The sequence below is a fragment of the Rhea americana genome, unplaced genomic scaffold (genome assembly GCF_003343005.1).
Source record: "Rhea americana isolate MKP2758 unplaced genomic scaffold, rheAme1 scaffold_4, whole genome shotgun sequence".
NCBI classification, from domain to species: Eukaryota; Metazoa; Chordata; class Aves; order Rheiformes; family Rheidae; genus Rhea; species Rhea americana.
This window is the reverse complement of record NW_028186534.1, coordinates 7300532-7325913: the sequence shown is the minus strand read 5'-3', so window position 1 is coordinate 7325913 and position 25382 is coordinate 7300532. Positions and strand designations below refer to the sequence as shown.

The 25382-nt window shown below is 37.4% G+C and overlaps 1 protein-coding gene across 2 annotated transcripts in view; it reads left to right on the top strand.

Annotated features, from left to right (window-relative positions):
- The window catches only part of BCAS1 (brain enriched myelin associated protein 1), a 52575-nt gene that overhangs the window by 11198 nt on the left and 15995 nt on the right, over positions 1–25382 (top strand). Inside the window, exons 4-9 of one of the 2 annotated variants that reach the window (XM_085314085.1) lie at positions 5255–5416; positions 6031–6075; positions 10833–10973; positions 14559–14594; positions 14958–15167; positions 23504–23671. In XM_085314085.1, the coding sequence (XP_085170211.1) occupies positions 5255–5416; positions 6031–6075; positions 10833–10973; positions 14559–14594; positions 14958–15167; positions 23504–23671 (762 nt within the window). The remainder of the gene's footprint in view (positions 1–5254; positions 5417–6030; positions 6076–10832; positions 10974–14558; positions 14595–14957; positions 15168–23503; positions 23672–25382) is intronic. The other variant, XM_085314086.1, reaches the window with a different exon arrangement.

The following is a 25382-nucleotide window of genomic DNA, read 5'->3' as shown; positions in this document are numbered from 1 at the left end:
CTCATAGGAAGTAACTCGCTGAAGGGTGGCTGATAGAGGTATGGGGGAGGCATCTATGTCAGAGGATGATGTCTGCTCCATAACTAAATGCTGGCACCCAACCTAGAGTGTAAGCTTACTTGTATTTCTATGAAAGGTTTAGCTGTGCTCATGCTCCAACAACCTGGATGATGAACAGCAGGTGGCTACAAATGAAAACAAAAATACCTGAAAGTAAAATTGCTTTCTATGCTTTAGGAGCTTAGAGCTTGACACTTCATGGTCTAAAACTCTTCAGAATGTTTTTTGTCACACTAATAAAATACTACTTTTGAGCAACAGCTGCTTGTTGCACAGCCTACATACCAGAATCAAGAATAACAGAATAATATGCAGTAATGATTTTTGGTACTCTTGGCTTTTTTATTTATTTTTTTGACAAGGAAACTAGTTCTTAAGATTGATTTTACAGGAGCAGAATGCAAAGTAAGAAATTAGGTAACTTGGCACACTAATCAAGGAAGACTTGAGTTTAGTGTGCTTCATTGCATATCATGGAACTGTGTTGCTCTTTTAGCTCTAGACGTTTTGTGACTCAGACTGCTCATTTTGTCTAATGCAGAATGGGAGAGAGCAATAGAGGAAAGTCAGGTTTTACTTAATTTGTTACTTATTCATGATCATCAGCATGACAAAATGTTCAAATCCTGTCTGATCTGGGGAACAGGTGGGAGAAACTAGCTGCATGACTCCCTCGCCAGAATCTGTATGAAAGTGTGTTATTAACTGTAATTGTTTTCTAGGAATGCAGTCCAGCTTTTCCAGTAACACTGTTGTATGATCACTAACTCTTGAGTAGTGTTGAGCATAGCTCGGAAAATGCTTGCTACCTGYGCTGATATCACTGCGAGTTTCCTCCAAAGGTCTCTGGTTTCTATTCCTCTAACAAGTCTTTTACACTTTCTCCTCAAATTTGAATATTTCTGTTCTCATCAATCTTAATTCTCTTTAGTTGTAGAGTACAAACACTTGCATTTTTAACTATTGTCTTCTAAAAGCAGCACCCATCACTAGTATTTCAGCTGTATATGTGCATTTAAGGAATCTGTAATCTTAGCCTACTAGGACCTCAGGCCATTCACTACATAACTAGAGCTGCATAAATAATAATCTGCTCAGTGGATAATGCTATTTCCTCTGTTTGTGGCTATTCAGACTGAAGTTTTCCAACATAACCGAAATATTTCATGTGTATTCATAAATTCCTGCAAATAAGTTTTGCCTGTGGCTTACAGAAACTGCTACTCTTACAACTGAATGCAAAATTCAGTTTATTTCTTATTTTGTTGTGATTGCAAAGTACAGAATGCARAAGTTCAGTTGATGCTGTGGAAGCAGTACAATGTGAAATGCACATGATATAGTGAAATGAGCAATCAGAACTAGCTTTAACCAGGAATCAGAGTTAAGCATTTGCTGGTAGCAACAGTTATACTAGAAAAGTTCATGTAAGCAACTGTACCAAGCAACTATCAAAGGGGGAGAGACAACGAAGAAAATCCTGTCTGTCTTCCCTAGTTCAAACAAATACTGAGAACACTTTTACTGCTCATTCAGGTCCAGTTTATAGCAGTGATGTCTGATTTCCCTATTCATTTTGAATTCTGTTCTAATCATCATCTTATATCTATCCATGTGTTAAACTTTACTAATGGAAGTAATCTGGAAATCCCGGGCACTCATCAGATTTTGTTTTGGGGTGTGTGTGTAAGCTTGCAAGATTGCAACCTGCACAATAGCCTTTTGATGCCTGGGGGCCTGCTTGCAGACAAGTTTTTGGTTTAGTGAATGTGCCTGTGCATCTTTTACAAGTGTGCTTAAAGCTGCACCACTGAATGTCTGAGAGCTCACATAATCAGGGTCTAAGTTACTCAGTGAGAATGATGGTGGCAGAACTGGGTCATGAGAGGGTATGAAATTTTAACCTTATCTTGAGCTTCCTCACCATATTTTTTGCGTTTAATCCCTCAAGTATACAAGTGTGTGTGTTGGGGGGTGGGGGGGAGGAGAGTCTGTTAAGACCTTTCGTAGCAAGAATATATTGACTAAACACTTTTGATATGCTGCCAAACTTGCTTTAACTCCATTTCGAAAACAAAGGCTTTGGCTCTGCCTTGCAGAACAGTTGCCCTCTGTTCCCTATAAAGTTGCTAGTCCTAATGTAGGATGAGAGAATGACTAAGTCTAATTTAACAAACAGCTTCTAATTTAACTGCTGTTACTGTAGTAACTACAAACTGTTACCAAATAATAATCATACTAAAAATCTAGATATTGCTGCCAACACAGTTTTTTTTTTTTTTTTTTTGGTGGATTATAGTTTGTAGTATTTGTAAGAGCTAAAGCAAAGTTTCCCTGAATTGAGTGCCAACACACAAAATGGTGCTGCTGGTAAGAGAGGGAGACTCTGCAGTTGTAGCTTAGGAGCTGCACAAACATTCTGTGTTTGGTGAACCAGTCTTTTTTTTTTTTTTTTTTTGTCTACAAAACTACATTCAGAACACAGCATAATTAAAACAAGGACAGAATTCATGAAGCATTTACTCTTTAAGCCAAAGAAAAGATAAATTATACGCCTGAAATGTTTCACTGAGCCATGATTCATGCAAACAAAAGTGCTGGCAGGAATACGTTCTTTTGATAAATTTTTCTAATGCCTGAATTAAAACTATAGTGTAAGTATTTAATGTGTTTATTACCCCCAAATTTGGCTCCAAAAAGAAATGAATTGAACATTTACACAGGATCTGTTAGCTTCTAATGCTGACTTTTGTTGCTTCTACAGTTTTCTTTCATTATTGTCTCCAGGGCTCTGCACAGCATAGAGTGAGCTGCTGCAGAGGTTTTTGTGGTTATTTGACTATGGCTCTGAAACTATGGTACTGCAATACTCCACATTTATTTCTTCATTTACACAGAGAGAGCCTGAGTCTGTATTCCTTCCTACAGCAGTATTCCCAAGAAAGCATAAGATGGATCACAGCATCTACCAAAGGCCAGTTTGAGTTGCATTTCCAGAGCCAACAGGAGTCCCTTGGGCAGTGGGATTACCATTACGGGACCAATGTGTGCTCTGAGTTAGGATTGAGGAATGGTGTGATGCCTTGAGCTCTGCACCCTTGGCACTACCTTTCACATCTGCTGGGCAAAGTCTGGCTTTAGGAGTGARGTGCGCTGGAGCAGCTAATGCTGCAAATGCTGAAAACGGTTGCTCTGCAACTGCTGTCTGTGTGCATATATGCATGTATATCTCATAAAAGGAAAAACTCAGGATAAATGTCTGACCTGTTGCTACTGAGTTTTATAGAATCAGGCCTGTATGACAGAAGCTAACTTTGTTTAACAACATATTCTGCCTCCTGTTTCTCTGCTCCCTTGCCTTGTGCTTTTGTTGCCCTTTTAGTATCTGAAATAAAGCCAGCATTTTTTATATGATCAGAGCTGTTGAGGTGGCATCCTTAGGAGAAGGGCTGCTGAAGCTGGCACAGACTGCCCATGTTCTGCATGGAACATACTGTTCCTGGAGTGACTCTGGCCTGTAACTGGCAGCTGTACAAAGTGGTGTGTCAGGCCCTTACAAGAAACTGCTAAATAACTTGTTGAGGCATTCTGAACCACTGTRCTGCTTTCTTCCTAGGCAAATTTGGAAAATGGTGGGTAGAGAGTTAGAATTCTGTTCTTGTAAGTAAAATCTTGAGGTTTTAACTCCTTTARAGCTGCAAGGAGACTGGTCCCTCTGTGCTTGTTTCCTGGTGCCAAATTAGCCGTCTGAAGTTTTAATTGTGTGATTCGTGTGTGTTTAGTTTCTTCCCTCTTGGAGCTACCTACAGAAATCTGTCCTTACTAATCCTATACAAATACTGTTTTTTTTTTTTAATATCCCTCAGTAAAGGGAAAGATTCTCAAGAGTACAACTTTAAAATTTCCTAATAAAAGTGACATTGAACAAGCATGCTTAGTTGRTACTTTTAAAAACAAAGAAGTATCTCCAGTATCTTTGTCATTTAGAACCCTAGGCAGTCTTTTGAAACAGTATTTCAAAGATGCCACACACTGAAGGCAAACGGTCAAGCTCACTTGTTTTTCTGGTCCTTATTCTTCAGCTAATCTGGGCATCTAGTTTCCTAATGACTAACTGCTTCTATGGTCATTTTTTTAAGTGACCACATAGGTGTACTACTGTCTAGACAGTTGGGCGGTGTTCACTTGCTTAAGAAATACTGTATTATTGCAAATGGCTGTTCATTCAATAATATCTCAAATTCCTTACCAAAATCAATGTCACTATTGTGCTTGCACAATTTGTTCTCTAGTAACTGGCAGATCCAGCCCTCATGAGTTTACAGTATGGACAGATAAAAGGGAGGAGAAAGAGTATTACTGATAACAGACATGGATATAGACAGCCAGATTTAGTGTTCTTTAAATATTTAAAAGGGAAATGCCGAATGGGATTTGAAGATGTCTCAATCTTATCTCGCACATAGTTTGCCTTGGCTTTACCTCTGCAGGCTCAAGTCAAAAGTGGCTGGAGTAGCAAGCTGAGTGTAGGGGTGTGCCAAGCTCTATAAACTTGTGCAACAATTAGTCTAAAAGTGTCTTTAAAAAACAGGCCTTTTAAGTGTCTAAGTAGAAAGTTAGTAACTTTAGGAATATTATCTACTTGAGTGCTTGAGCCCTGGAAAATTGTTTGGGGGCCTCTGGTAGATCTGATTACAGCTGTCTGTTCTTTCAAGAATTACTCATGTTTGGGTTGTTGCTTTTTTTTTTTTTTCCCAATTTATAACATGTTTGTTTTCTAAATAAATTTTTTTCTGGAATTGCAGAATACAAAGATTGTTTCAGATACTCTGTATAGTATATTCAGACATTGAGCCATCAAAGGCCAAAATCTCAGTGTTTGGTCCTATTCACAAGTTCTCAGTCTTGCTCATAAAAAAGCAGTGGTGTCTGAGATGCAATATGCAACTTTACTTGTGTTTCTTATACTTGATAGCTAGAAACAACATTCCTCTGATAGCAAGTGCTAAATATATTAGAAAAGAGGGGAAAGATGTATAAATGCTCAATTGTTCTAAATACGTAGGCTGGAGAAGTATGGTTGGAATTAGGGTTGTGACTGAGAGCAACATAATGCAAGTCACAAATGTTACTTCTACATTCCTCTGGAAACTAAGCAAGGCAGGATTGAAGAAACTCTGCCCCTTTTTCTTAGGAGATAGATGACTGCAACCAAAAAGACATACGGGAGGACTCAGCAGGTGTCAACTGTGCCACCACTGAGCAACCTACAAAGGCAGAGGTAAAACAAGAGAACTCTCAAGCAGCTGTTGCAGCAGACAAAGATAATTCTGTCATGAGTTTCCTTAAAACACTGGTAAGTCTATGTTTTTAGTTTTCATCTCTAGGCTATGCTTTATATTAAGGCTGCTTTATAAAAATCCCATGTGGGATTTTAGTTTAGTTACATACTTAACTAAATGTAACACGCTCACTGTAACAGGCACCAAGGAGTAATGTTATGAAGCCAAACAGATGGCTTAAAGAATGATCTGAGATTGAGATGTGCAGATACAGTACAGTTGTGATTAAATGACATTTTATTCAGAAAACTTCCTCTGCTATTAAAGACACTTCCAGAACTGGAGGTATTAGCTGTCCTATGTCTTGCTATAGCATGTCTCAACATGCATATCCTCTGCATGTTGGAAGTCTGAAAACCTCTAAAAGTCCATTTTTATGGAGTAATAGGATGCCTAAGCTTAAATGTATTTTGGTTGGGCTAGTTTTCTTAGTCACTGCCCTGAAGTAATATTCAAGACATACTTGCATTATGAATTTTCCCACCCAGAAAATAAAGCAGTGTTTGCAGTTTATACTTTTGTGATTTAAAAAAAACACTGCAAGCATCAAACTAATAAATGAACTTTCAAACTTTCTTCTGAAAGATYAAGTTGGATGTGACTCTTTATTCTCTCAAATATATTTAAGGTCTCCTCAGGCAAAGCTGATGCCAAAAGTGATTCTGAAGACAAGGTAGGCAGATTTCTTGCTCTCTATCACCGGTCATTAAGTATTTCTAACACAGGCTTTTCTTCATTATATTGCTCTCTTTTACTCTCAATTGATGTTACTATTYGCAGTAATAACTTAAAATATTTTTCTCTGAATATGTTTGAAAGGAAGATRAACATAAAGTGTAATTCTTTGTACTGTATGTTACAGCTGAAGATCAGAACTGCAGCACTTTATAGAAAGGTGGATAATGAACTGGAAACATGTTTTCATTTCTTAGTACTCTGACTTGTCCTTGATCTCAYCCAGTTAGTGTCCTTGCAGTGAGATAGTCCTGAACTCCAAAGAAAAAGAAAACTATTTCCTCACAGATCTGTGCAAAAGTGGTTTTTTAACTCTTGGTTACTTATTTACAGTCTCCCTTTTCTCTTCTCATATTTGCTGGGACTGTAAAGACAGATGGGGAGGCCATCTGCATCCTGCAGCCCAGCAGGAGCAGCTCTGCAGTTAGGTGGGCAACAGACATAGTCAGAGGAACAGGTCCCACCTTGGGGAAGAGAGCTGGCAGAGAGTCAACCTCCCACTGAAATCAGTAAAAAGCTGTAGGAAGCAGAAAAGACCCCAACATTTCTCTTCTGGGCCTCTTCTGGCCTAACTACCTCCATAAGAAGTGTTGTGAAGTACTCCAACAGTGGTTGGAGCTAATATGCTGTTCCTATTTAGCAGCTGAAACCTCAGAGGCTAGAGCTGCTCTGGGGCCTGATCATGATTACCAGGGTGAAGTCTCCCTTGATGGTTTAAGATTCCTTCATTTACCTGCAGGGATGTAGATGAGTKTGTTTTGCAAGCTTGTATTGTAAAGGGGGCAAACTGAACAAGCAAACTATTCTAATGGGATTGCCACAAGCAGACAGCAAATGTGCTTATGGTAACATTCCCTTTAAGAGCTGAAATCCACATTGGCAACACGGACAAGAACTCAAACACTCCTCAATGTAACTGGAAAACAGGGCCTGTTGTGYTCTTTTAACAATAATGTTCATTTTCTGATTCCACTGGCAGCAGGAAATTTGGTTTTAGCATCTATAAGCAATGACAGTTCTTTGTGTGAATTTAGAAGAGCTTCATTACAGCTTCYATTTGTTATTGCAGATACTGAAAACCTCCAACTGATCCAGTCTTTTCACCTAACTTGTAAAGGAAAACAAAATCTACCTGAACTGTAAAAGTTAAAGTTGAAAACAGAAATATCTATAATGGAAAAAAGTAGATATTTAAAGATTTTCTTTTTCCCCACTCTCTTCCCATTAAATCAGTGCTAAAGCTTACAATAGTTTCAATGGGAGAAAAAAAGTGCCAGGCAAATTTGTATTAAGCTGCCTTCTATTTTCTGATGCTTCAGTGGTTAAAAAGAATTATCACTGAATAAGTGGGAGCTTCCAGATTAAATATACTTTTACAACTATAATATTTTTTCCTGCAATGAACGCGATAAAATCTAATTAACGCACAAAAGATAAAACCCTAAAAAAGGAAATGATCTTTTTCCAKGCATTCATTAGGTAATAAAAATCACCACTGGCGTCAAAAATCTTGTTTTCTAGCCTAATGGACTTTTTTTTCCCGTTCAATTCTTATACAGCCTGACACTAAAATGGTCAAGTCAACTTTTCCAAACTAGCTCAATTCTGGAAATGGGTGGTCAGGGCGGAGGTTTTCCAAAATAGGCTGAAAAGGCAGTCTTCAAACCTCATTGTTTCAGGGAGATTTGAGATTTGTAGCTCTTTCAAAAACTTAAAAAAAAAAAAAAAAAAAAAAAAAAATTCAGCTGTTACAGTTTGCCTACCTAACTTTATAGAAGCATGTGGGTGTGTTTGGTAACTGATAACTTCTGGTGCAGGCACACTAATTTGGAAACAAATATGCTGTTTGGGCTTGGTTTGCGATCACACCTGTGAAGGTAAACATATCCAGAAGACTTCAGCAGGATATGCAAACTCACTGCACAGAGGTTAATGGGAGCTCTTTTTACAAAGAGTATCTTCATCTTTGCTAGTATCTTCCTGAATTCCCAAACAAAAATTACATTTCTACTACATTCAGGAAAAATTTACTAAAAAGGCTAACATTGAAATTTTTCTGTATGACATTAGACTATTTYACAGCTCTTATGCATTATGAAAACAGTCACTTTTTCCCCTGAGAAGTTCCTTAACATGCTTTTACTATGGCATTAAGCTAGACTTCTCTCTTCATGCTGTCTGAGCAGCTCCTGAGTTCCACAAAACTTGAACAGTTTGGATGGTCCACAGACTACTGTGAGCTTGAGCCCTGGTCGTGTTTGTATTTTGGCTGCTTTAGCAGGAGGGGAGCTGGATTTGATCACAAGTGTTGATTTGCGTCTAGCATCTCTCAGCAGCACTCTACCATGTGCTAAAAGAACAGATAAGTCTTCTCTTCTTTCTCCGAGGAAGAAGCTCAGTACCTCTTACTGCTTTGCCTACCAAAGCACGAAGGTGTACTCCCTCCTGGGAAAACAGAGGTGTGTAGTATCGGTGAAAACTCAGCATCAGCTGAGCTTCGYGTCTTTTGAAGCAATACTGTCTTAAGCTACACCTCTGTTCTTAATCAGCTGGCTAAAGCAAGTCATGCTTTCAGTGATATGGGTGCACCCTTAATATTATTGTCACTTTATGTAAACAGAAGAGTTTAGCCTACATAATAAATAGTTGAGTCAAACTTCCTGGGAYTAAGTGATCCTTTACAGGCTTTTACAAACTGACACTGCATATTCACTTGGATTGTATCTGCTCTGTACCACAAACTTGACTCTTCTCTAGTAGTTCCTGACTTCATCATTGTATGGAAATACTGGGTTTGCTACATTACAGACTACTAAGGAGAAATTGCTAATTTAGACATGATTTGCCACAGCCTTTTCATAGGGTAAAAGGTTCAAAGTACAGAGTACAGCAATTCTTGGCATGTTTAGGGAAGATCTTGCTTTCAAGGTTGTTTCATTCAATTCAATTACGTAATTCAAAGCATTCTATAGGAAGCATCTTGTTAGTTGTGGTCAACCACAGGGCTTGATAATTTACATTGAAGATGTAGATTCGGGAGTATTGTGTTTCTGTAGTACTGGAAACTTGTCAATTCTGTTCAAAGCTTTTTTGCTAGGTGAAAGCTTTTGCCTTCTTCAAGTGCAGAAGAAATCAGAATATAGTCTGCAAATGTACAAGTTAATTAGCTGGAGGATGAAGACTTGCATGAAGTTATTTTTCATTGAAATGTAATTTAAGAATTTTTTTTCCCAAATTGGGTCTGGTTCTTAATTAAATCAGGACTAAATTGCCTGAGATGAAGTTAAGGGAGATCAGAATGAAGTCCAGGATACTAACAAGTAGCAAATATCATATCCTTTTTTTGGACTGCATAATCACAATGGCTGCTTGCTGCTTTAAAACTAGACACCGTGAAACACTGAAGAGTGAGGAATGCTACCTCACTTTCTGTGATTAATCATATTATGAGGAAAAAGGACAGTTATCATAGAACAGAGACTTGTGTTAACTTGTTCATATGCTGAAGCCCAATTAGGCTGCCTTGGATATTTGARTTTGTGTTGTTCTCCCCCACTCCTGCATCTTCTTTCTTCTAACACTTATAGCAAATGGTGAAAATAGTGGGGAAGGAAGAAGAAAAATATTTCTAATAGGAAAACTTAAAGTTTAAGAGCATTTATAAATCTGGAGGGCTGAGTATTTGAAAAGAATCTGAACAGTGAAATTTTGAGGAATTATTTCAGCTTTGCAAAATAAGTTTTCATGCAATGGAAAACTAAAAGGAATATTCTGGCAAATGATACTTAAGTTTTTTGAAGACTCAAATGTTACCTATTTGAATAGATCCATCTTCATTCTCAGTAGGGTAATTTAGTCTGCATTGAGCTGTATGTAGTCTACTACTGCTATTTAAAATAGCCAATATTTTCTGTACGGTGTTGCAGAGTGTTGCTCTTTAATTTATATTCCTTTGTAATGGATTTTTCAATGTGATACCTAGGTTAAGAGATCCTCTTTCTAACTGCAGTGGGAGGTGATTCYCAAAACCAATGCCCTTTGCAAACATTTATAATGGAGAGAACAGGAAACACAGTGCTTTCTAATTAAAGTGTTGTTATCAGTCTCTCATTACTGTTTTTTACAGTTTTACTTCTAACTTGTTTCACRAACACCAGTGTAAATGCGTATTTTTGTAACGTGTATATGAGTAGGTATAAATAATATTCATATTGCCTTTTTCATAAATAATACATTACAGACAACACATTTTAAAGTCCCTGCAATACTACAATGCAAATAAGAATAAAAATATTTTCAAAGATTTATATACCTGCCTAATTTAAATCTATGAATAATACCAAATTGAATTGGTTACTCATGAGTTTAGAATAACAGATGAGCCTCAGGCTTTGCAGAGTTGGGGTCTCAAGTAATTTAATGAAGAATCAGGTGGCAAATTTTGATCTGATTTTGAATGCCCTAGTGTAACACGAAGCATTTGTTAAATGTTTATTTTTCAATTTCTTTTGATACTCATCCCAAAGAAAAATTTAAGAACTGACTAATTACTGTGGAATGGGAAATTTTTTGTCTGGGACAAAAAGGAAATATTTAGTTTTAGTACAATATGTATGAGTGTTTGAATGCTCTCCATGAACAAAAGGATGTGAATTTATTACCAAGTAATCAACTGTGAATGATGTTGTACAAAAGGGATCGAAAGTGGAAAAAGGCCATGGTGGGCAACCTGCTCCGCAGACTGCTGCTGAATCGCAAACGAAAGGAACCAAGAAAAAGAAGTCAGAGAGTCCCAAGTTAGGACACAGTACATTTAGCAAACTCTTTAGGCATAAGGTCTGTATGAAATTCTAGCAAGCGCAGAATCCTGAGCAGTAACAGATGGTTCCTGTCACAGAATGAAGTATATTTAATTAGTAACTGAAATTGGAATCTGGCCAACTGTTCAGCTCTTTGAAAACTAATGGTGTGAGCATTTCTGTACAATGTATTATAATAACAGCATTTTTTTTAAATGGGAAATGTTTATGTATACCATCTGTGAATCCAGGATTCTGAAAAATTCCTCTAAACTTGTTACATGCCTCCTATGTTACTCTTACTAACTCTAGTAACTAAACTTTACTAGACACTTAGAAGGAAAAAAGAAAAAGCAGGTACTGACAAACAATGAATTATGCAGATAGACATGTCCTTCAATTGTAAAACAACTCTGAAAGCTCAATCCAGCTATCGTTAAGGCCATAAGCTCCTTGTTGACTTAATGTGCAGAGTCATGTGGTTAAAATTAGCRCTTTGCTGAACTCTGACACCAAACTGAAGTGGAAGAAAAGGTGGTCGAAAATGCTAAATTTCCATCAGAAATACTGTCTTTTCCCTGAAAACAGAGTAAAGTAATAATGATTCAGTTCTGAATTTAGTTTGAAAGGAAAATACTTTTGTCTTTCATGGATACTTTAGAAGTTGAGAGACATATTTTTCATGAAGGTATTTGATTGTTTTAGAGAAAAATATTAACTTACAAAAAMGTCATTAAACTTTTCAACTTTGGACTCAAGATCTTACATGAGCATCAATACTTATTCTGAAGAGGATAATATATGTAATGATGTTCTGTGGCAGGGAAGCAAAGAACAGCAGCTTTTTAACCTGAAGAATGTAGAAGCAGAGCCCCTTATACTGGAGGAAGAAAGTAATTAATATTTATTGCTCATTCAAAACACCCATACAATTTTTGGTGAGTAGGGGTCTTTATAATTGGGGGTTATATTAGCAAGACAGAGGGAAGTTTTCAAAACAAAAGTTCTTTTMACTGTCTTACCATATTTGAGATAAAAATGTCATGGTATATCACCAAAGAAATAATCCTTCCAATGCATTTATGATTACAATTCTTCCCAATAGATATAAAATGGTATCTTAACTATTTTAAGCTATCACATCCGGAACTAATTTTGATATTTAATATTATTTAAAGTGTAAATTACTTGTTCATTATTAACTAGGGCTTCCCTCTGGGTATAAACATGGCCAGCTAACATCGTTTTAAGATGTTAAGCCTCTTCTAAGAAATAGTTTGAGAATTTGAGAGATCAGCTCTTGGAAGGGGTGATAGTTCTTCATTAGGCTGATAGAACTTTAAGTACTTTTATTTGGGTCTGAAATGAAAGCAATTAGCTTGGAGGAAAGCAACAGCTCTGTACTTAATAAACAAATACCTTATCATAAAGCTCACTATTTTTGAGTAGAGTAGTTCTTATAGTTTCTAAGCTATTTACATTGCATTTTGYTTCTGGAAATGGAAAGCTGAAGCAACAGGTGGGGTATCACATGTGATATAATAGCAAAGGAGATGGATTAAAATGCAGTGAACAGTTTGCCTGTATGGCTGACTAAAAGTGGAAATGCAAATCAGAGTGCTGACATGACAAGCGAGTCCTGAAGTTATCACTTTCAGTAAGAAAAGAAAGATGCAGTTCTATTTTCCTTCATTTGAAACACCTTATGATGTGCCAACTAGATGACTAGGTAATGAATCACTTTATATCAAATAATCATTTTAATTAAATCTATGTAGTTGTATTTAATTTTAAGCACTTCACCCTGTTGCTTCTTATTATGTTAAGACTATTGGCTTAAAAAAAAAATGAAAACATTGTTTCTCAGTGTCCTGTGTTTATATAAATACTAACTTTAAAGCAACCATACTAAGACTTGTAAATGTTGTTTACAAACACCAACGTAGATCTTACTATAAATCCGTATCATAAACCTAACACAGTAGGATTTGGCTATTGAAACTTAAAGAATGAGTTTGGATGGGATTTGACTGCGAGTCCCTGTGCATTCTACTACTACCATTTTATGTATGTTGTCTTACACTGCAAAACCAGCCTGCAGTGCAACTGTACCCTCTTAAGGGATTTTGACTGGGAAGAAAAGGGTTAATCAGTTAGTTCCAGCATTATTACTGAAACTAGCTTGTGGCATTATACTGTTTTTTTACCACTTGCTCTGGATCTTGTTCAGTAGAGCTAACCACAAAAGAAGTTCTTGGCTCCTGCAAAATAGCTCTCACCTATTCTTTCAAGAAGTTTCCAAGGAGTGTGGCAGGCTGCCTAAAACCAGGGGTGCTCAGACAGCATTTACTTTGGTTTGTGGCTTGCTGCTCCTCTTTCTATAGGACTTGAATACCTTTAGTATAAACTTAGCTGTATGTTAGAGATCCACATCACCAGTTAGTGATGAGTTCAACAAACTAGATTTCTCTGGGCTTTCTATTTGTGATAACACTAGAAGACATAATTGAAGATGAAGAAACTAAAAAAAAAGAATAATAAAAAATCCTCTTCACTCACAAAAGTGTAAATGAGTTTGGGGAAATGAAATAAACGATCCTTGAGCACCCACAGAACTGCTCTTTCCAGAGCTGCACCTCCTGCCTCTGCCTTATAAAACTGTTCCTCCTGCGCCCTTTGTTCCGAGCCACTGTCTCTATGCAATCTTGCATCTCCTGGAGTAGCTCCATGCAATATGGGGCTGGGTGACAGCATACAACCAGGCTGTAGCCTTCTCCCCTTGTGCAGCTTTATTGCCAACTCAGAAGGTAACAGATAACCTTCTACATTTGCAGTTATCTTTCTTGCAGTTTAAGTATATACAATGCATTGTGGAGCTCTGATAAATGCTCATTTATAAGAGTCATGTGAACTTGTTTACAACATGCAAAAAAAATTAATTACAGCTTAATGCAGAAACTGAGGGGCAAAAAGCAGTCTGTAACAAGACCCAATATAGCCACAAATCCATCCTGAATGACTGCTTGCATCATATCTTTAAGAATGAGAGGGTCTCTTTAAAGAGGTTAGTAAACAGCAGYTATATTTGCTAACCTGCCCTGTAGCATCTATCTACTCTCATTTTGTATTCCAAAAAGCAAAGTTTCCTAATTTGAAGGCACACTTTAGCATGTTCCTGACTGGAATACTATTCTCTCAGGGGAAAAGACATGGCTCAGACTTGKGTGTGCACTAACTGTTGCATATGCAGATACAGCTCAAAAAAATTTCTGCCAATATCTTAAAATCCTGTGTTATGTCTTWCTTGTGGAAACTGGAAATAGATGTACATTTTCAAAGAACAAGTTGAGAACTGTAAACACACTAGAGTGAGTATAAAGCAATTCAGCAAAAGGCTCCAAGTATCTGCAGGTAGAGGGACACAAGCTGAGAGTCCCTTTAGGTCTGGTAAAAGGCAGACCTGCGTCTGTTAAAAGATCAGTTTCCACGGTTGCAGGAGCCAGGACTTTCACAAAAACTCACTAAAAATAAAATAATTTGTGAAACAGACAACTCCTGATCTGTATAACCACGAGGGCTGGCATTGTCAAAAATAGACTTGTCTTCTGTTTTTTCCCTTCAGGTTGCAAAAGAGGCTCTACAGACTACTAATACCAAAGTGAGTATGATGATTTGAGTTATCTGTGTGATTAACGCAGTCAAAGTGTAATTACTCTCACTATTTTTTTCAGCCTGAAAGACAGTGTTTTAATTTCATTATCTATTTATCATCTCTGCTGTGAAGGGTGGGTTGCTATTCAGCTTGCTTCCTCTCTTCAAGACATTACTTCATTCAAAAGGACGGGGCAATGCAGCTTGTAAGAGGCATGTGGTTAAATCGACCTTATTGCTTTATGTCCTGCACAGCAGTAGTCCAGTGTGGACTTATCTCTTGTCTCAGATAATGCCTGAATGTGCTCTGATTTTCCTGTCACTTACACATTTCCACCAGTGCTGTAATTGCTTATATGTTTGTTTCTAGAGCACCGAGCAGCAGCCTGTTACCTCTCTAAAAGCAGAAAAAAATGCTCCATCTTCTCAAGAGCCTCAAACAACTAAGCACAACACAAAAGCCCCTGAACCTGCAGCCCAGCAGCAGGCAGCGGGAGCAGCTACTGAAGTACCCAAAGAGATGGCTAAGGAGAAAGCATCATCTGCTCCCATGCCTCTGAGCAAACTCTTTCGGAAAAAGGTATGTTTGGATTTCAGAACTGGTGCAGTCCGTGGTTCCTTCTTCACACAGGGCCTAGAGTTCTTACTGGGGATATACTCATAGTAAAGCAGTCAAATCTGGAAAGCCAAGCACAAGTCAGTGTGTTAAATGTATGAGAGGCAAAAAGGACATATGCTATCAGCAAGGTGTACACAAGCTTTGGGCAGTCATGTGTATATGCCACTAATAACGGCAGTTTGACTCCTCTGGAAAAGTTCTATAAAACTATAGTTTTTAAAGGCTGTCTGTAGTGTTTCTAAATGATATTATGGAAGAAGGAGTACAATCTCTCTTCAGTACAACGTACTTGTTAACAATCCCACAGAGACTGTATTACTGTTCTTTACCAAATTACATCRTTAATAGAAATATAGCTGAACATAGTTTAGAGCAAATAATTTTTATGGGAACTGCTTGATTTTGTTCTACTTGTCTGAAAACTTGGGATTCTGGTATGTCTATCTTTATTCAGTAAAAACATTTTCAAATGAGTAGATCAACCTTTAAGTCTGGGAATTGAGACTGACTGCTTGGGAAAACACATTTTTTCTTTAGGTTAAACAATGATTTTCTTTTAAAGTAAGACTAATTTTGAAAATATGCTTCCTGTTTCCACGATTTTTTGTGGTTTAGAAAGACTTGTTCTGAAGGCTTGTTCTTTTCTCATTTCATTCAAGAGAAGAGCTGTATTAAACTTTACTTAATCATTTTATTTTGAATAGCTGCTTTCCAGGGCTCTTGTTCAAGTTCATATCCCAGAAATGAAATACTTCCAAATAAGCAGATGCTGGCTCAGGGCTAGTCTTTGAGCTTCTTTAGCTGTATTTGTTGTTCTGGATAGAAATACTAGAGATACAGTTTGAGCGTATTACCCGCTCTAAAACCTAAAGCGTTTAGATGTTTACAAAGTAAACAAACAATTTGCTGGCCTTATTTCACATCTAAGCTTGAAACAGTTGTTATTTGGAACTTTACGTCCTGTGGAATTGGGTGAATCATTTTAAATAATAGGAAACCTGTAAAGAAAGTGTAGATGGAGATTTTTCATATAGTTACCATTGCTACAGTCRCCTCCTCCAGTGTCTGAATAATCTGGCTCATTTGAAAACTGAGATGGGAAGCAGGATGTATGCTGAATATCAGGATGAAATAAGGAAGAAAAAATAAGTGCCTTTGGCAAACAGCCGTAAGTATTCTTGGTATAAAACTGTAAGAGCAATTAATCTGGTCTGAGGTTCAGTATTTTCATAATGAAGTAACAAAGCCTTTTGATTTTGAGAAAGAAAAAAACATGGAAGAAGGGAAAATAACTTTCCTTGCATAAAAATAGTGAAAACCACTCCTGTGCAGGAATGGGAAGTAAAACATGTCATGAATCTGGTAAAGCTCTGGTAAGATTTCAAAATGTTATTTTGAAAGACTAAACCAAACAAATGTAGYATGCAGATATTTCACTGCTCGTAAAATGTAAATTCTGCCCAGAGTAAATACCAGCTCCTCATATGTCACTCTACAACTAAGACTAGGTCTAGATAACTACCCTATGTCTTTTTGACCTTACAACAATCTTCACTAAGGTCCTAGAACTTAAACATGTAAGGGTATTTTTATCAAAATTCTGTGTTGTACCTCTCTGGTTAAATTTATCTTACATCATTGTTAAAATAAAGATGGTTACCTCAGAGAATGGGAAGTGGTATAGAGAACTCTAACTCACTGCAGACTTTGGTTGCCACTGAAATACTACAGGTTAGTTAAATCACTGTACTCAAATAGACTAAATTACATGAGTACATGAAATCTGTCTTTGAATTTTGCAACACGAGCCACTTCTGTTATTTTGAATTTCTCGGAACTGAAAGCATTCTGAGACAAAATGTTTTAATGAGATTTCTTAAGAAAATTTCTGCAGCAGAGAATTGAAATTTAAGTATTTAAAAACAAGGAAAATACCTGCTTGAGTGTTGAATTCTTACTCGTAGAAGACTGGTGTTCCTTTACTGTATTTTCCTTACAGAGAAGAATAGTATATTTCCTTTGATGAGAGGCTTAAGCTTGAGACTTAAAAAAAAGACGTAAATGTAGACTCAGACTCAGCTTGTGTTGAGAACTTTTTCTTTTTTTTCTTTTTTTTTTTCCTTTTTTTCCGTGCAATGATTTTATCTTGCGTTCTGGCACCCCTAATGTACTGCTTTCACTAGGTTAGAGAGTCAAAGATAGCAACTGTTCCAAATAAGTGTACAACTCACGCTAATGTTCAGTTTTTCTTTTGAACTAACAAACAGCAACCACAACACTCAATAGATCCAAAATTCAACTCCAACTTCTCCCCTTTCAAGCAACCTCTCAAATGTCTTCTGATAAGGTTTCACTTCAAAGTATTTCTAATGAAGTGCCTGTCAACACATCACAGTTAATGCTGCTGCTTTGACTAGAGATGAATAAATATGTAAAAAGAAAAAAAAAAAAGAATTCTTATTCAACTCCTCAGATAAAGACCACTTCAATTGTATTTGTCCTATTTCCTCATCAGCCTGCCTATGAATTTTCATAAGTGTTACTCAAATATTTGTCATACTAACATTTTTTTTAGCAAATGCTGAAGAATAATAACAGAAAATTGCATTTAGCAATGCAACACATTTGTTTTGGAAACCTGGTTCTAAGACCTTGTACGTATCTGATCAGGACAGAGAAACATGACACCATCTATATCTGATCAAAGCATGCATATAAATGATGGAGGAAAGTCATTCAGGGAGTGTCATTTACAACCTTCTGCGACTCATATTTAAAAGTGGATATATATRTATTTTTAAATAGAGTTTTAAGCTGTTGCAATTCTGTTGCCATACAAACACAGCAAACTCAACACATGTTTTACTAAGGAAGGAGAATTTATGTCCTGATAATGCGCACACAACCTGGCTAGCTGTTAACAGAAGCAGAGTAACACCTTTTATAGCTGCACCTGTAACCATACTCCGCCATAGCAAAGAAAAGATAAGTATTTGGGTGGAGCATGTGAGATAAATGTTAAAATTGCCCAGAACTCACCTAGTTCTTCAAGTAGTTCACCTGCTTTCATCCTGAAATATACCACTTGAAAGGCAAGAGAGAATGGTATTCTGGCCATTTTTTGCTGTGTAAACAGCTGAAGAAACTTTAAAGAGAATTCTCCCTGGTGCAGGGAGTGAGTAAGCAATGGACTTTTGAGGGCCAGTTCACAAAACTGTCTGACTTTAACCATGACTGCTGGCTTCCCTGCCATCCCTGTAGCAGGGAGGGGCCTTAGCCTCTTCAATCCACCGACCAAGACTGACAGACAGGACTCGTGAGTCAGAACCATGTTCCAGTTCAGACCCCACCCCACCCCCCTTTTTTTTTTTTTTTTTTTTTTTTTACATAACCTGACAGCCTTGACCATTACTTACTGGATAATAGTCTCTGAACTATGACAGCTCAGGGTCTGCTGAGTGGCATCTTTTGCCAGCAGCTGCAGGTGGCAGGACGCCCAGAGCAGACGGCTCTGGGACCAGGCGGGAGGTCCCAGAGAGCACTGCTGGCTGGAGGAGCGAGGTGAGCTGCCCAGCTGCAGCAACCCCTGCCTTCAGCAGCAACCCTGCACCACCAGGAGAGCAGGAAGGGRGTGGAAGCCTCTCTAACCCTCCCTGCTTCCGGCCCGTGAGTCTACGAGAAGCAGGAACAGATTTCAAACATAACTGTCCTTTTAAGTGGATTTTTTTTTTTTTTTTTGAGTAAAAGGTCCTTTTATTAAGATAAAAGAAAAGCTGCTTCATAAAGCAGATACAACTCAGGAAAAACAGAAGAACTATATTTTGAGTCAGGTGAACTAGAGTGGAGAGTGTCAGACTACAGCACAAGACCTAAGCAGGGTATAGCGTTTACCTCAACGCTGAGGAAGGATGCAGCAAGCAAAAGGAAAACTCATACCAGAGTTCTCCGGGTCACAAAATAAGTTGCATTCTCGTAAGGCAACAATTTGTATGGTCAGAAACTTAGACAAGCAAGTGACGTAGTAGCAATAGGAAAGCTTGCAGGATGAGGACTCAGGGTGGACAACAACTTTGCACTGTAACAGTTTTAAGTAAGCTAACTACTAAAAGAAAACCAGGGATACTATCATTTAAGAGGTCGAAGAATGATTTCCAAACATAGTGAAACAAAGAGCATAGGAAAATACTCTTATAAAACCCAGTGAGGGAAGATATACTCAAATATTATTTTGAAAAGAGAAAAAATGATGGTAGTTCTGTAATAGGAATAACAGGATGGAGCTCATCTTACTTCTTCAAACAAATGTTTCTTAAAATAGTATTCTGAGCTTGGCAAAGAGTGCATTTTTCCTCTTAAAAAAAAAAAAAAAGGGAAAAGAAAAAGAAATTAAATAGCAGTTCTGTCTCCTCTTTGGTGCATAATAAGAATAGCTTGCTGACTTAGGTAGAATTTATCACAATTTGTGTCCACAATTTGTGTCCAAGTAAACAGGCGGAATTTGGACATATGCAGTTTATAGATACATCCCTATAACTTATGGAAATAAGAACGTGTATGTTGAACATGAAATTGATGGAGCTGGGTTGTTTGTAAATTAATTTTATAAACAAATTGTAGTTTCTGCCTCATAGAACTAGTCATGAAACCTGATACAAATTCCGTTTTTGTCTCAGATGATGTAGATAGGAAACTCAGCCTGTATCTCCAGAGAAGAGTTTAGGGTAGTGTAACATCATTCAGAGTTTATTGACCATTTATCTTTGTCAGGCTTTTCCTATTAAACTTCCAATTCCTCCTGAAATCATCTTTCAATATCTCTTGAATGCCTAAAAGGAAATCTTTCTTCTAGTTTCTTAAGAGAAGCAGAAACGAAAATAAAAACCTCTGTTCTTTAAAAATATGTCAAAAAGCATTCTTATTTGGAAATGGTTTCCACGCTTTTGAAAGAATATGCTCAGCTATTCTCTGCATCTCTGAAGTGTGCAATATACCACTTCTATGTGTCCTCAGTCTCCAACAATCTGCCACGTCAATCAGTCTTATTTGAGAAGATTTTGTGGTGTCTTAGAGTTTCATTTTGTCCCAGCGTGTCTGAATAGCCTTTCTGATTACATGAAAGTTGTGGAACTCCAGATCTGGAGATATTCAAAACTCGACAAGTTCTGGAGCAACCTGATATAATTGCTTTGAGAAYGACGCTGATGAGACCTCCAGAGAGATTTTCTGAATTTTGTGACCTCAGAAAAAAAATCTGCAGAGTCAAATAATTCAGTCTTAGGAATATTCTTATATACATACATATCTATAGGTAATTGTAAGAAAACGATCATAAAATGTCATTTTTAATATGAAGCCTAAAACCTTAAACAAGATAACCTTTAAATTCTGCAACAACTTCCATATGTCCAATAGAGCACAAAATTAAAACAGGTGCATATGTACATTGGATACTTATATTTAAAATAATTGGCAAAATTAGATATTCTAAAACATGATTTAAACTTTTTATGAGAAATATGATTTAAGTTTTCTATGGTATCCAGCAAGAAACATGTAAGAAAGCCACCGATTATTCTAAACAAATTAGTCACTCTGAGTAAGTAACTATCACTTCACTCTTTTCTTTTTTAAATAAACAGTGCATTTTAGTATTTGGCATTTCTTCCCAAGATGCAGTTTTTTATCACTAGTGGCACTAAAGCCATTGCATAGACATAGCTTGAGACACAAAACTCATTTGGGTTGCAGCTGTAACAGCGAAACGGTAATATGATCCCAAAGTGTAATCTCTGAATGATGAACTCCCAGAAGCTAGGTTGCTGCTTTATCGAACCACTGTTCCAACACATGCAATGAATCAYTTCCTTCAAGCAAATAGATGGTGAATTGATTATATGTATGTGTGAATGAGGTAGAAATATAGATTAAAGTTATTATAGATTGATTATCTCAGAAATGTTCATAAATATAAATTAAGTCTACAATTCCACAGGGACAGGGGCTGTACTGCAGTCATCTCAGGCAGCAGGGGCAAGGAATATTTATTCCCTCGTTTTTCTTCCTTCTCCTCCCCTCCAAATCCCTGYTCATTTCGTCCACAAAGGAAAAGGAGTAAAGAACAAAATGGAATCTCTCATGCTGCTGCAGAAGTTCACAGCGAGTCCCTATCTTATATGTAGTGTGCAGTCCTAGTTCCCCCACGTTAGAAAGAATACAGCAGAACTAAAAGATATAGTAATGAGAGAAAAAACATATTAAGGTATTGAATGGCTTCTGTATGAAGAACAACTACATAAATTAAGGCTTTCTGGCCCAGAAAAGAGTTGTTGGAAGGAAAGATGACAGGGGAATATAGAGTGACTACAGTTGCATAAAAAGATAAACAGGAAAGATCAGTCATTGTTTCTCAAAATACAAGCAGTAGGAAGTATCTGATGACAAACAGGTATTTTTCAAAAAATGCATACTTTAGCTGTGAAATTAATTGCAACAGGATGCTGCTGGGTGTCAGAAGCTGACATTAACTCAAAAGTGTTTAGCTAAACTTCTGTAGGAAAAATCCATCAAGAACTATTAAAACAAAGATACTACACAGGAATCACTGAGTTGAAGATGACTGGAAAGGTATATGAAGGCAGTATTACTGCAAGCTTGCACTGTAGGAGGCATATGTTTTGGCCACTCTCAGAGTCAGGATACAGTGCTACAATGAATCTTTAGTCTTACCCTGTAAATTGCTCTCATGTTCTTCATGTGGGTAAAATTAATTTTGTCAAAATAATCATGAATGCAGCAAAAGTGAGTTCTTGTAGGTACCTGGCAAGTTTGTGAAATATAAATATTGTGAGATGTCTTTACAACAGTTCTCTTCTACAGTAACCATAGTATATATTTAAGTTGTTACTGTGCTATATATTTAAGGAGTCTGTTTTCTGGAATGCCAATACCTAGGGTAACTGCTTCCATTTGATTCACTATTGAAGGCTGAGAGTGTAACTTATCTTGCTTTTATAATGTATTGCATCTTTCTACACTAGGTTGCAGAATGATAAAGGGCTTGTTTCAGGTCAAATTRCTTGGTTATTAGCATGATAATAGCTTGTTCTTTACAGAAGAAAGGAAGATGCTTCACTATGTAGTTACGGTGTGATGGGAATTAATTAGGGATTCCTGAAGGCAYAGAAGAAAGTGTTATATGTCACAGCATTTATAAAAGGCAGAAGAGTTAGCTAAGGAAATGTATATTTAACCTCCAGCCCAGCTGTGCCACTAAGCCTACTAGAGCAGATATGTGCCCCCTATCTGTGTATTCTACACTTCAGAGCTTCTGTTGTTTACTTAAATACATTGAGCATTCCCAGATAGTCTTGAGAAGGCTGTGGAATGGAGGTATGCAGGAGATTAATAAATAAATCTTATGGGGATCCATATTTCAGAGGAATTTATAAGCTGCATGCCTCTGATTGAAGTACTATTGAAATAGAAGGAAGTTTTCAGTAATACACAAAAGCTCAGTGGGACCCAAAATCTTTCTATAAAGACAACATGGGTTCTTAGTAGGTTTTCTTGAACTCATACGGAGGTCATGACTCTGGAAGAGTCTCTGTGACCCATGAGATTAGGTGAGGTAATAGATGAGCCCTTTAGCTACTCTGTGCCTGAAGAAGTCGTTTATATCTTTGCAGCTGGAAAAGGAAGCTAGCATTGCTGATGTGACGGCCTGAGAACGCTGGGCTGTAATGTTTTGCTCCCATATTTCACATCTTAAGAGTGCTAAACAGAGTTTTAACATTTAATAATGTCTACAGTGTTGTATGCAGTTCTTTTTAATTACTATTGCTGCTCTTATGTGCACTCTCCCGAGCATGATCTTGCTCTCGTTCTTGCTGGTTTTACCTAAGTGTCATCTACTCCTGGCTCATAACAGTGTTGSTGTTGATAATTTCATTTAATTTTTGTTTTAAACTGTAACTAAAGAGAAATGATAGTGTTTGGGAACTGGTGCCACAATTCAAGAAAGCTATTTCTTTAATTTAAACAAGTGTTTAAAAAACTACTGGCTTATACTTGCTATATAGTTTCTTGAATTTTGATGAACTGAGTTCCTTTAGAACCTGTAAAGATATAGTGAAGTCTTGAGAAAATGTTGTCATAGCATGGTCATTCCTTTTGTATCAACTCACTGCATTTCTGACATATCGTGGTTGTAACTTCTTTTTTTAAAAAAACCCCAAACCTCACTGATTAAATCTGAATGTTTTTTCTGCATTCTTAATATTTGCCAAAAATAACACCAGAACCCATCGGATGAAGCAGAAATTGTAAGCAATGAAAAAGCAGACACGTCTTTAGAAGCAGTGGCTCCTGATAAAGATGACAGTAAAAGCCCAGAAGCTTCAGAACTGAAACCTAGAAGAGAAGAAATTAAAACCCCCAAAGCAAACCTGAGGAAATTTTTTAAACTGGTAAGCAGGGCACTGTGAATTTCAAAATTTTAGAGTGACATGCTCATTTCAAGTTTGGGGGTGGTAACTTCTGAAAATTTTTCAAAATAAAGAAATATGTCCATATGAGTACAGGAGCGAAGCTGTGCTTCCAAATCGCATAGCCCATTTCCAGAAAGGGTATGCATGTGTTTAATGCTGCACCATTCAGAAAACACTTGCTTCTCTCTTTCCACTGGCAGTTAGTGTTGCTGAAGAAACCGAGCCCTCACTGCTCTTGCCCTGAGCCTGTGGCGTGCAAGGTGCTGCAAGTCCCCCACTGCTCATTTTGTGTTCTGTATCTCCCTCTCGTGGCTCTTCCAGGAATATTCATGGGGCTGCCTTAGCTCCCAGCACCAGCCCATGAGTTTTTTAATTAACTTCAATGGGCCCTGGCTCCTTTTCTGCTGACAGAGTGGTGTAGGACAGTTCACAGAGGTCTTGGATCTATCTAGCATTCTTGATTTCCACTGTGGAAACCTCATGCCTTTACTTTTACAAACTGCTTCCAGTAGGTGAGGCTTAGGGAGTCTGCTCCTAATTGCCCACTGTAGTACCAACACCCTTGTACCACTGTAAATCCTGTGCTTACTTCAGGGAGCCCCATTTTTAGTAGTGAAGCCCTCTTTGGCAGCTTATGCTAAGCTAGCTGAACTGGCACATAATACAATATAACTGCTGCTTCAAAGATGTAATCAAGTAGCTGACAAAAGAAAGACACAAAATAGAATCTAATCCTCCCCAAAAGAAAGCCAGGAGGATGAAAGCTATTCCAACATAGTAGTTTAGGTGATAATGTGGCTGGTGTCTTGTGGTGGTTAAATATATGAACTACTATCCTGGTGAATTTGTGTACAAAAGACAGCAAGCCAGTATTCTGTATCTACTATAACTTCCTCAAAAGAGTCTTGAAAAGTAGCCAAGAAATGAAATAATCCAAGCCTAAAACTTACACTTCCCCATTTAAAACTGTAACAGGCCTAAGGATTTATATAGCAATTTATCTTATTTTGGCAGGTTTGCAAAGGAGAATGAAGAAGATTTTTATTTTTAACCAGTGTTGTTTTATTTTATGGCAGCTACATGGTGTAGGACTCAGAGTAGCTTACACATTAAAATCTGAAAAACAATTTCCTCTAACACTATATAATAAGTAGCCCAAGTTGCCTGTATACTCGCAGGTACATGCATATACAGCTGAGAACAGTCACACTGTCAAAGGTTAAAAGTCATGAATCAGACCCTGGAATATACAGGTGATCCCCCAAAATCCTGAGTTTTTATTTTTTTCCTGCTTCCAGAAGATTATACTGTGTTTTTTTACTCTTTCAGGTTTTTGGTAGCCTCAGGGCAAYGCATGATGGATACATTTCCTTCCCCCCCGCAAAGTTACTTTACCACACAGCCATTCTACTGTATTTGAGGATGTAAACTAAATTTTTTTAGATCAGCCAAGAAATTGTGCAGCCTATGTGCATTTAATTCTGAAGGACACTTAGCAAAAATCAGTTTATTTGGAAAATCTCAGCTTTATTCCTAAATCCATGTCTTTGCAAAGTGCCATGTGGCCATCCTGCATAGAGGTTTGTCACCAAAGCATGTTAGGAATGCAGAAGGGGAACCAGGAGTAGTATGTATCAAATACTAAAGTCTGAGGCAACCAAGACTTCAAATCATGCCACCCTACCCACTC